The sequence below is a fragment of the Micromys minutus genome (genome assembly GCF_963924665.1).
Source record: "Micromys minutus genome assembly, chromosome: 33".
In the NCBI taxonomy this organism is placed as follows: domain Eukaryota; kingdom Metazoa; phylum Chordata; class Mammalia; order Rodentia; family Muridae; genus Micromys; species Micromys minutus.
Window position 1 is genome coordinate 1,838,245 of NC_137968.1, and position 12,501 is coordinate 1,850,745.

At 41.2% G+C, this 12,501-nt stretch overlaps 1 protein-coding gene across 3 annotated transcripts in view; it reads right to left on the bottom strand.

Moving 5' to 3' along the window:
* Window positions 1–12,501, bottom strand: part of STK3 (serine/threonine kinase 3) — a 194,667-nt gene that overhangs the window by 67,213 nt on the left and 114,953 nt on the right. For all 3 annotated transcript variants that reach the window (XM_080909334.1, XM_080909333.1, XM_080909332.1), the window contains one exon: window positions 11,808–11,933. In XM_080909334.1, coding sequence (XP_080765460.1) covers window positions 11,808–11,933 — 126 coding nt within the window. The remainder of the gene's footprint in view (window positions 1–11,807; window positions 11,934–12,501) is intronic.

Genomic DNA, 12,501 nt, shown 5'->3' on the forward strand with positions numbered 1-12,501 from the left:
AAACAAACAAACAAACACCATAGCTTACAGAACAGTGTAAATTTAGTCCCTCCGTATTAAGACCGTGAACACGCACAGTGGACTAGCTCTCTTCTCACTGTTCCTAGTAGGTGGTCCTTGTACTTAACACAAGCACACCGGTGCAGCAGCATATACGCCCGCTGTCTCTGACACACCTGATGATTCCCAAACTCTTATATGTAAGCAGGCATGTCTTAAAATTACATCAAAGCTTTCAGAAACCCAAGAAGTCATAAAAGAAGTATTCATCAGTTAAACAAGCCTAATGGTGAGAAGCTGTGTGGGCAGCACTTCAGAGGTTTATGGTGCAAGACTGTACAAGTTCTTGGCATTATACTAAAAGTTTCCAAACGAGATTATCTTCTATCCTCTGTGCATAATGCTGATGTACAACAGAGTAAATTAAATGGTGACAGTGACCCTAACTGTGGCTTCTACTCTTTTTCTCTCACAGCCAAAAAGCTGTCAAAAGATTAGTGAAATATAAAGGGAGCTTACAAAATCAGATGTTTCTGAGTAACAGTTTGAAGATTATTCTAAAAGCAATTTAGAAAATGTCCACAAGAGGGCACCACAGACAAAAGACTAAAATTTTATTAACCAAAGGCTCATAAAAAGGTTATCCGTAGCCATTTATAATTTTTAGCCAAGACATTTAAGACTACTATCACAACTGTGATGGCATTATAATTTAATAAAAGCAATTATATTTTATAAAAACACTTTATGCTTCTCAAGGAAAATAGATGTTTTTCAGCATTTGGCAATTTTCAGAATAATTTACAAATGATGATAAAGATCAAAGAATAGTTTTTAATTCCACAAACCAATAAAAACTTTTAATAGTAAATATTCATATTATTGTATTCTACATACATCTTATATGAATCAAGATCTTATGACCCTAGAATAAACATTAAGAGCTAATTTGTCACGAAAACTTTTCCTTCTTATTTATGTTCCTTCGTGAAAATTTAATAATACTTCACAGAAGAAATCCTACCTGTATACATTAAAGTTGCTATTATATATTTTTAACAAATCAACTTCAGAAATATACTTGCAAAAGAAGTAGCTTAAAATTCTGGACAAAGATTAATTAGGGTAGCGAAAAAGAATTCTTCCAACCCACATATTCACATTTCACGTAAACACTGCTGAAGAAAGATTTGAAATATTAATATGTAGTCTATGAGTTCATAAATGAAGACTCAGGCTGAGAATTCCTTAAAGATGTTCCAACCAAACTGAGATGTTGCTAAAGTTTGTAATATTTATCTAGATATTTGATATTTTAGGAGAATCAGATCTAAACATGGAACTTATCTCTATGTAATTCCATACAATATTACACTCCACATGCTTACTCCACATGTATCCACATGCTTACTCCAACCCAGGTATGAAATTTTCTACTGTGTGGCATATGCCAATACTCAAAATTTCAATTTTGGAACACCTCATAGAACTCAGATTCTTTTCATTAGGGATGTTGAACCCATACATTCTGTGGTAATGATCACTTTGTAGAACTATTCTAAATAAGGAGTAAAATGCAAGTAAAGTTATTATAAAGTGTTTATATACATAGTTAACACTGCACCAGTGATGCTGAAACACACACCCTTTTGTCCTTCACGGAGTTAGAAATATACAGCTACAGTGAGGCAGATGTCCACAAAGAGCTGTAGGTAAGTGCCGTGGGGACATGCGGCATCAGGTGGCCAGTGGAATGAAGTCAAAGGAGAAAACAATGTTTAGAGGAAACCATGGCTAAGACATAGGTGAGAGTAGAAATAAAGGCCCTCTGGCTTTCTTTAACACTTGGAGCCATCCCTGTATTCACTACCAACTGTAGAAAGCATGTCTGCTTAAGAGCTTTCTTGACATATTTTGCACCAACACATACATGTACAATCATCTGCCACTATATAAATGACTTGGATGAGCCATCAATACTTGAAATTAAATACACACTAAAGCCGTGAATTACCCAGAAAGGCGCACAGAGTGCTTCAGCTACGGTGTCAAACTGTAGTCAAAGTAAAGGACAGAGGTTCTGGCTTTTGTATAAAGCATGCTGGATAGTCAAGAGACGGCCACAGATTTTCCCTCAGGAGGAAAGGCCCAGAGCGTGCGGCAATGTGACAAGTCAGGAGGAAATGGAACGGGAGTTTTGTGAAGAGCTCTGTGCATAAAATAATGGAGACAATCCTGTTCCTCACACACCCAGCAAACCTCCAGCTGCTACTGCAGCAGGACCACTACCTACCTGCCTGCCTGCTCACAGGCTGCGGGCTGCCTTATCTCTCTTCTATACCAGTACTTACAAGTGGAGAAAAGATACAACTCTAGAAGAGGAAAGCACACATGGAATCATACAGACACAGAGTCAGAAAGTGAGAATAAACTAGTTACATACTCGTATCGGAAGAAATAAAACCATTCACAGATGACACATGTGCTCATTAGATCTCAGAAGCCTCATTACAAACCCCGAAGTCAATGTGCACAGAAAGGACGTGAATCATGAATCACGGGGCACCACATAAAACTCAACTGCTTTCTGCAGCGGTACTAACAGAGAATTCAAACTGGAGATTAAAAGTTTCAATAATACGAGAAATCGAAAAGATCAGATTTGGAAATAACATAAATAAAAACATGCAGAGGATATGGATGCACTGGTGCAAGAAAGATCTAAGCAACTGAGTCGTTCCATGTTGATGAGTAGGAAAGTAAATATTGTTATGATGTAATTATTTCTACTTTTTGTGCTTTGCTTATTTTGTTTTGTTTTTGAGGCAGGGTCTTGCTAGACAGTCCAAGGCAGTCTAGAATTTGCTAAACAGGCTGGCTTTCAACTCATAATCCACTTCCGTTTTAATCAGGCTTTATTGCTGTTAAGAGACATCATGATTACGGCAACTATTACGAAGAAAAACATTTAACTGGAGTTGTCTTATATGTTCAGAGGTTTTGTGACTGTCATCACGGTGGGAAGCAATGGCGGTACACAGGAGACATGGTGTTGGAGGAGCATCTGCATCAGCAGGCAGCAGGAAGAGGGTGACACTGAGAATGACCTGACCCTGTGAAACTCCAAAGCCCACCCACGGTGGCAGACTTCCTCCAACAAGGGCACATCTACTTCAGCAAGGCCACACCTCCAGATACTGTCACTCCCTGGTGACCAAGCACTCAAATCTATGAGTCTATGGGCATCATTGTTATCCAGACCACCACACATGCCTCTGCCTCAGCTGCTGAGATTACAGGCATATCTCACCATACCCAGCAGGAAGTCGTTTCCTTATAACAACATAAACATTTAATTTCAACTCAGTAAAAATTGTAAGAGTTTAATATGTAATTGTATACAAAGTGTTAGTAAATCACATATAGAAAGGCAAAAGACCTAGAAGAACCAGCTCTCATGTACTGGATAAGAAAGATAACACTGCCTAGTTTTACAGTTTCAGTAATTAAGATGTCAGAGTACTGGTAAAAACAGAAAGGACAGGTGCTCACACCGTATCTGCGACCATGACACAGAGAAGAGGGCTAATACAATCATGGTTGCTATCTCTTACACGGTCCTGAATCCTCTTACCAGGGAATGGTGCCACCCACAGTTGGCAAATTTTCCTATCTCAATTAATATAATCAATAATATTCCCCATGGCCAGTAATATCTTTCAAAATCAATGGACTCAATTCCCCAATAAAAAGACACAGGCTAACAGGACGGATGTGAAAAGAGGATCCATCATTCTGCTGCATACAAGAAACACACCTCAGCATCAAAGGTAGACATTACCTCAGAATAAAGGGCTAAAAAAAAAATGTTCAAGCAAACAGACCCAAGAAGCAAGGTTTCAACCAAAATTAAACAAAAGAGACAAAGAAGGACGCTTAATGAAAGTATAAATCTACCAAAATGATTATCTCAATTCTGAACATCTATTTCCCAAACACAAGGGTATCCTTATTTGTAAGAAAAAAATTGCTAAAGCTTAAATCACACATTTAATCAAACACCACACATTAATAGTGGGAGACTTCAACACCACACTCTCACAAATTACAGGACATCCAGAAAGAAACCAAAGAAATAATGAAACTAACAGAGGTTCTGAACTGAATGGAGCTAACAGCCATCTATGGAACCTTCCATCCAAACACAGAATACACCTTCTTCTCTTTACCTCATGGAACCTTCTTTAAAATTTACCATATATCATATAACAACACAAACTAAGGAAATTCAAAGAATCATTAGGTCTTACTTCAAGAGCCTGTACTCTACAAAATTGGAAAATCTGAATAAAATGGATGACTTTCTAGACAGATACCCCTTACAAAAGTTAAATCAGGATCAGGTAAACTATTTAAAGAGTCTTATAACCAACCCCTAAAGAAATGGAAGCCCAGGGTGAGATGGTTTTAGTGCAGAATTCTACCAGCCGTTCAAAGTAGAGCTAATACTCCTGAAACTAGCCCATAAAACAGGGCCCAACTCATTCTATGAGGCCACAGTCGCCCTGACACCTAATGATACAAAGACCAAACAAAGAAGGAGAACTTCCCACCAATTCTATTACGAAGACAGGCAAAAAATACTCAACAAAATTCTCACAAACCGAATCCAAGAACACATCAAAAACATCATCCACTTTAATCCCAGGTTGCAGAGATGGTTCGATATATAAAAATCTACCAAAGTAATACACTATATATACAAACTCTAAAAAATTACACAATCACCATTAGATGCTGAAAAAGTCCCAGACAAAATCCAACACTCCTTCATGTTTAAAGTTTTGGAAAGATCAGACATTCAGGGCACACATCTAAACACAATAAAGACAATACAGAGCAAACCAATAGCCAACATCAAACTAAATGGAGAGAAACTTGAAGGAATTCCACTACAATCAGGGACTAGACAAGGCTGCCTGCTCTCTCCCTACGTATTCAATATAGTACGTGAAGTTCTAGCCAGAGCAGTTAGACAACAAAAGGAGGTCAAAAGGTATCACTATTCATGGATGACATGATACTATACATAATCGATCCCCAAAATTATACCAGAGAACTCGTATAGTTGATAAATGGCTTCAACAAAGTGGGTGGATATAAAATTAAATCAAACAAATCAGTAGCCCTCCTTTATACAAATGATAAAGGAGCCTATCTTAGTCAGGGTTTCTATTCCTGTACAAATATCATGACCAAGAAGCAAGTTGGGGAGGAAAGGGTTTATTCAGCTTACACTTCCACATTGCTGTTCATCACCAAAGGAAGTCAGGACTGGAACCCAAGCAGGTCAGGAAGCAGGAGCTGATGCAGAGGCCATGGAGGGATGTCACTAACTGTCTTGTTTCCCGTGGCTTGCTCAGCCTGCTTTCTTATAGAACCCAGGTCTACCAGCCCAGGAATGGCTCCACCCACAATGGGCTGGGCCAGGGATGGCTCCACCCACAATGGGCTGGGCCAGGGATGGCTCCACCCACAATGGGCTGGGCCCTCCCCCCTTGATCACTAGCTGAGAAAATGCCTTACAGCTGGATCTCATGGAGGCATTTCCTCAAGGGAGGCTCCTTTCTCTGTGATAACTCCAGCTTGTGTCAAGTTGACACAAAACCAGCCAGTACAAAGCCGATGTGTAGCTTGGTCTTTCTGTGGGTCCTGAACAACTGGAATAGGGTTATCCCCAAAGCTGTTGCCTACACATGGGATATGTTCTACTGGCTTGGCTGCCTTGTCTGGCCTCAGCGGAAGAGAAAGTTGCTTAGTAGAAATAAGTATCAGGATGGGGAGATACTCAGGGGGCCCCACCCACTGAGAGGAAAAAGGGGAGAACGGAGGAAGAACTTCGTGAGGGAGGTGACTGGTGGCAGGTGGGGGGCACTGAGCAGACTGTAAAGTAACTAAGTAAAAAGTAAAATTAAATAAACAGTAACAAAATCTGTTTGTAGTTTGATTAATTAAAAAATTGTACAATAATTTTAGCACCTCTAATAACTCTATTGCCCTCTGTTTCCGCCAGAACCTGACCACATTGCTAAAGAGAGTACTGCCACGGTCCCACGGCAGGCAGACGTCAAGTCGGAGCTGAGGGAAGCTTCCCACACGGCCAGCCTTAATGCTCTACAAAGGTCTTTGACAGTCTTAGCTACAAAGCAGTCTGTGGGAGAGAGCTAATGCCTGCCTCTGGAAGCCGGCTCGGGGGCCTCTCACTAAGCAGGTCAAAGGCTCTCGGGGTTGACCTACTATTTGTGTTTTGATAAACAGTCATGCTGTCAAAGTGCACTCTAAGTATTCACGTTTTTATACCCACAGACTAGTTCTTCATCAGAGACGTCTTCCTAAAGCAGGTAGTAGTTACTGCAGAAACTCAGCCTTAACCAAAGGGACTCTGAGAGCTCAGCAGCAACTGGGAAAGCTACAGCACACCCTCTGAAGCTCAGGAAACAGCATGGAAGAGAAGGCGAAATCATGTAGGAGGCAAGGCTGGGAACTGCACACCAACAGCACCACCACTGCACAGACACTGCCCGAAGCCATGGGTATTTGCACAGACAGAGACCATGAGTGCTTCATCTTCCCAAAGGTCGACCAGCAACGAGTGTTATTGAGGGAGGCGTCTCTTTATTCAGCTGTGCAGCTACAGATAACTACCCGAATGACCCGGCCTCAGGGAGGTAATAAGTGAACTCAGCAGACCACACACAGAAAGACCTGACAGTAGGCGGGTCTCATAGGAAGGGACCCAATGGGAGACAGAGATGAGGAAGCTGACTAGGCTGTGACAATGACTACAAGTCATTACATAAATGTGTGAGATGTCAATAAAAACTCGTGAATCCTTCTCATGAGGCACAATCCTCACAGCCCATACCTTTCCAGAATAACACAGAGAAAGAGTAAGTACACATTCACAGGTGGGTACAGCTTTAACTCTTTTCTGGTTCTCAAATACTGTATGTTCTAAAAGCCACATTGAAAACTGATGGACTTCAACGATAGTAAGCTGAGCTATACAGAAGAAAATTAAATTTGGAAAAGTACTTTGTTATTTCTCATACATTCTCGGAAAACTCCATTCACACAGGATGAAAAAGTAAGAGCCACAGTTGGCATATATGAATATAAAACATACGCATCTCTTAAAGCAGCTCCCTACGATGCATTCCAAAGTTCTACAAATTTAAAAGTAGCAAATTTTTACTTCAATATTTACCTTTACAAGAAGTTCCAATGATCAAATGTCAAAGTTGCACTAGGTGCTATCAGCCCCATGATCAGAGAAGGGCTGAGAGAAAGCATCTGGACTAGAAGCGTAAGGTGCCTGGGAGCACAGGTGCTCTGAGTAAAAGTTAATGTAACACAAAAGCTGGCCACACGGATCTGCCCCAGGATGAAAACGCCTTTCATCTTTGAAATATTAAAAGAAGGGGTCATGAAGGAAGTCATCACTGAAAACAGATGGGACACAAAACATCCATCCAAACTCTCCGCCGTATCCTAAAGCCAATCTTTGGCACCTTGCCTCAGTAAGTCTCAGCCAATGACCCCCCTCTCCCCAAAGTAACAAACCTAAGAATCCACAACTCTCAGGAGCCAAAGGAAACAAGGTAAGCGTCACTCACATAAGAGTTGCAGAACAACAACCTTGACTCCACAAATACAGAGGCTACGTTACTCACATTACTGACTGGCGGGGGTTCGGGACAAGCTAAGATATCACTGCTGGACAACAGAACCCGGTGTTTTGTAAGAGAACTGCCACCCAAAGACAGCATCAGGTCTCTACTGTCAACACCAAAATCTTGGTATAAATTACCTACTTGCTTTCTGCCATGTTTGTCTAACTGTTTTTCTAATGCCACAGGTTTACCTTCTTTTTTTGGGTAACTTTAATTTATCACCTGGCAGAATAAAGGAAACTGTTACTAACTCATGGGTACTCAAACCCACTGTTTTATGTGTTGCTGTTTTTAATTTTTCTTCTCTCATACATTACGTCCCTACCAGTTTTCCCTCCCTCCACTCCTCCCAGTCCCCCTTCCCAGCACCTCTTCCCCAAATCCGCTCCACGTCCCTTCAAAAGCAAGAGCAAGGATGTCAACCAAAGGTGCCATAGCAAGTTACGGTAAGACTGTAGAGAGCCCCTCCTATCAAGGGGGGAAGTCCCCACGAGAAGGCAGAGTCAGAGACACCCTACACCCAGTGCTGGGAGTCCCACAAGACCGCAGCATGTCACAACTGTAACACAGGCAGAGGATCTAGGTCAGACCCATGCATGTTCCCTGTCAGTCTCTGTAAACCCCTAGGAGCCCGGTTAGTTGGCTCCAGACAACACAGATGACAGCTGCTCCAAAGAACAGCTGGTATCTGTGGTCTCCAAGGATCTATAGGAACCTCTGGCTTTTAGTGTTTCCAACGAGGTCAGGTATAACTCTAATAGGTCTGCCTTTATATGTTACATGCTTTTTCCCCCTCTTACAGCTTTTAATATTCATTCTTTGTTATGTATGCTTATTATTATGAGGCAAGGTTTGTGTTTCTTTTTTTAGTCCAATCTATTTGGAGTTCTGTAAGACTCTTATACCTTTATAGGCATCTCCTTTAGGCTAGGGAAATTTTCCTCTACAATTGTGTTGAACCTTCTTTCTGGGCCTTTGAGCTGGGAAGACTCTCCTATTCCAATTACATTTAGGTCTTTTCATAGCGTCCCAGCCTTCCTAGAGGGATGTTTAGATTGAACATTTTCCTTCACTGACACATGCGTTTCTTCTACAGTATCTTCAGTGCTTGAGATCTGTCTCTTCTGGCTCCTGTACTGTGAGTGAAGCTGGTATCTGTGGTTCCTGTTCACTTCCCAGATCTTCCATTTACAGAATCCCCTTTTGTGTTTTCTGTACTGCTTCTGATCCCATTTCCAGGCCTTGACCAGTTTTAATAATTTCCTTCAATTGCTTGTTTTTCTTGGCTTTTCTTAAGGGATTTATTCATTCCCTACAGTTTGTTATTTGTTTTTCTTTGGTTTCTTAAAAAGATGTGTTCACTTTTTTCTTTAAGGACCTCTATTATCTTCATAAAGTTGGTTTCAAGGTCATCTTCTTGTGCTTCTGCTGTGTTGGAACGCTGCTGTAGTAGGACAGCTACGTTCTGGCGGTGGCATGGCCCTGTTTCTGGGGATCGTGCTCTTACACTGCCATCTAGGCACCTGGATTTGGGGTGGTTGTAGGTCTAGGTGCCGATTCTGAGTTTGTCTTTGTTAGATGGGGTTTTCCCCCTTTGTTTCTGTTTCCTCTCTGGTCTTCTGGATGGAGTGGCCTCTAGTTGAGCCGGGAAGGTGGCCATATTTACTATATTGATCCTGTCAATCCATGAGCATGGGAGATCTTTCCATCTTCTGAGACCTTCAATTTCTTTCTTCAGAGTCTTGAAGTTCTTGTCATGCAGATCTTTTACTTGCCTGGTTAGTCACACCAAGGTATTTTATATTCTTTGTGACTATTGTGAAGGGTGTCGATTCTCTAATTTCTTTCTCAGCCTGTTTATCTTTTGAGTAGAGGAAGGCTACTGATTTGTTTGAGTTAATTTTATATCCAGCCATTTTGCTGAAGTTGTTTATCAGATGTAGAAGTTCTCTGGTGGAATTTTTAGGGTCACTTAAGTATACAATCATGTCATCTGCAAATAGTGATATTTTTACTTCTTCCTTTCCAATATGTATCCTTTTGACCTCCTTTTGTTGTCTAGTTGCTCTGGCTAGGACTTCCGGTACTATAATGAATAGGTAGGGGGAGAGTGGGCAGCCTTGTCTAGTCCCTGATTTTGCTGGGATTACTTCAAGTTTATCACCAGTTCATTTGATGTTTGCTACTGGTTTGGTGTATATTGCTTTTACTATGTTTAGTAATGGGCCTTGACTTTCCATGACTATTACCATAAAGGGGTGTTGAATGTTGTCAAATGTTTTCTCTGCATCCATTGAGATGAATATGTGTTTTTTTTTGTTTGTTTGTTTGTTTATACAGTGGGTTAAGTTGATGGATTTCCGTATATTGTACCATGTCTGCATCCCTGGGATGAAACCTACTTGATCATGGTAAATGATTGTTTTGATGTGGTCGTAGATTTGGTTTGCAAGAATTTTATTGAGTGTTTTTGCACTGATATTCATGAAGGAAATCAGTCTAAAGTTCCCTTTCTTTGTTGGGTCTTTGTGTGGTTTAGGTATAAGCCTAATTGTGGCTTTGAAGAACAAATTGGGTAGTGTTTCTTCTGTTTCTATTTTGTGGAATAGTTTGAAGAGTATTGGTGTTAGGTCTTCTTTGAAATTTTGATAGTTTCAGTCCAGCTGGGGATGATCCACTAGAACTGGGGGCTGGGATATGGTGACAACTGGGAGTAGGCTGGGTAGGCACCAAGTAGGGATGGTCCATGGCAGGAAGCCAACCTGGTGGCTAGGGTGGCCTCTGGTTGAACAGAGGGCTTCCACAAAAGCTACTCAAAAAAGTTTTAACTATTGAAATAAATAAAGTTTTCTATAGATTTATTGATAGAGAGCTGTTAAATATCATCATATTATAAGTTTACTACTTAAAACTTAAAATAGCTAATAAATAAATAGATAGATAGATAGATAGCTGGCAGGCACATTCATTAGAATGTCAGGAGCTGAAGAGCCAGCCTGCCCTATCTTAGGTAAAGGTAAACTTCATTCCTGTTTATGCTCAAAGTAACCTTAACTACAATGGTTCTGTGCTGCCTGTTCCAGGAATGGCAACCGTGTCTTTGTTCCTATGACCACCATGACGACCTTGCTGTGGCTCCCTTGTGATGCCCACCTTGTGACAATGTCTTTTCTTCAGGGGACGGACTTGTCCTGCTTATGCTCGGCTCCTGTAATCCATCTATTTTGCCGCCAAATCCCACTAGGAAATCCCCTCCTTCTGAGCTAACAGGCCTCGTCTTCCTCACGTCCAGTGACGACCTAGTGGACGGGGCCTGTGCAAGCACATGAACAGAAAGCTGGCTTCCGTTAACTTGGCCATGCTGATCTGGGTCACTGCCCTGCCTTCTCCCACCTCTGGGGTTAAAAAGGCAACATGTGGATTTACACTGGACCTTCTCTGAAATACCTCAAAACCGTAAAGACATAGACAAGGACAGAGCCATGCACAATGAGGAAACAAGAGACATCTGGACAGAAACCGAAGGCTAGCAAAAATATTTAGAGGCAGAGGGCAGGTGAGCGCGGCTTCCTGAAGTACCCTTTAACACGTTCAGAACGGAAGCTTTCCAGAAGAAAAGCCATAAGAAGCAAGAAAATCCTGGCCCCAGAGCAACCACGTCCATAGTCCTTTACGGTAGGACGCACAACTCTAGTAACTCTGCTCCCGCAAAGGCGCAAGAGGCGTTCAGTGCTGCTCTCAAATAGCACGGTTATTACTCAGGCCAGAATGCACACGGGGAATCAAACCAGATATAAAGAAAAGAAAGGCAAGGCAAGGGACCACCCCACCGCCCACCCAGGTATCTAGAAAACGAGACAAACCTTCAAGGTGCAAGTGCCTATGAAGTCCCGCTGAGTCAGCGCTACGCTTCCACTGACCGCTGGTTCTCGCCACAAACCAGAGCAAAAGAAATTCTTGGACCCCACTTGTGGATCACATTAGGAAGTACTATCAAAAGATTTTAAGAAGCTAAATGACTTAAAAGTGACCCGGATGATTCACAGTATCAGCGTCCAGAGGCTGACTACGCACCGAGTTCTCCTCCTCCTCCTGCAGCTCCCGCTGCTGTTCCTCATACCGCTTGGCTTTGATTTCCATGGCGTCTGTGATCAGGTCTCTTAATATCGACACGGGCTTTGCATTCTTGATAAAAGGATGCTAAAGACATAAATGGTATAAAATCAGATTTTTCTGGTTTATAACCAACAATAGTAAAACTATTGCTAACCAGGGTAAAAGACTACAATAATTGTTTTACTTACAACTAATACATTGATCAAGAAAATAGTATTTTGTTTGCTTTAAGAAAAATGCTTTTAAGTTCACTTATTTTCACAAGCATTCTAAGTATACACACAAAAATATAATCTTATTAATAGCAGTAAATGATCCTAAATATTTAATTGTTAAAAGTGGGCATTAGGTGGTAAAAGTATTTCAAATATTTGAAGATGATTAATGATTACAGGTAAAAGTAAACTTATTTTGGCACCGTGAAAGAATGTAATTAATCTTAATAATCTGTTGTGCAAACAAAGGGGAGCCGGCTTGTTACTTTCACCTCATCTCACTCTAGTGAGTCATGACTTGTTTACCAACTTCCAGCCAAGACAGAGAAACGCCTGCCTGACCGCGGCTTCGGTTTAGTCCTGTTTCTTCTTTACTTCCCTGATCTAAAGCGATGGTTAAGTTCTCTAGTGTTATATCTTGTATTTTCTATAAGCAA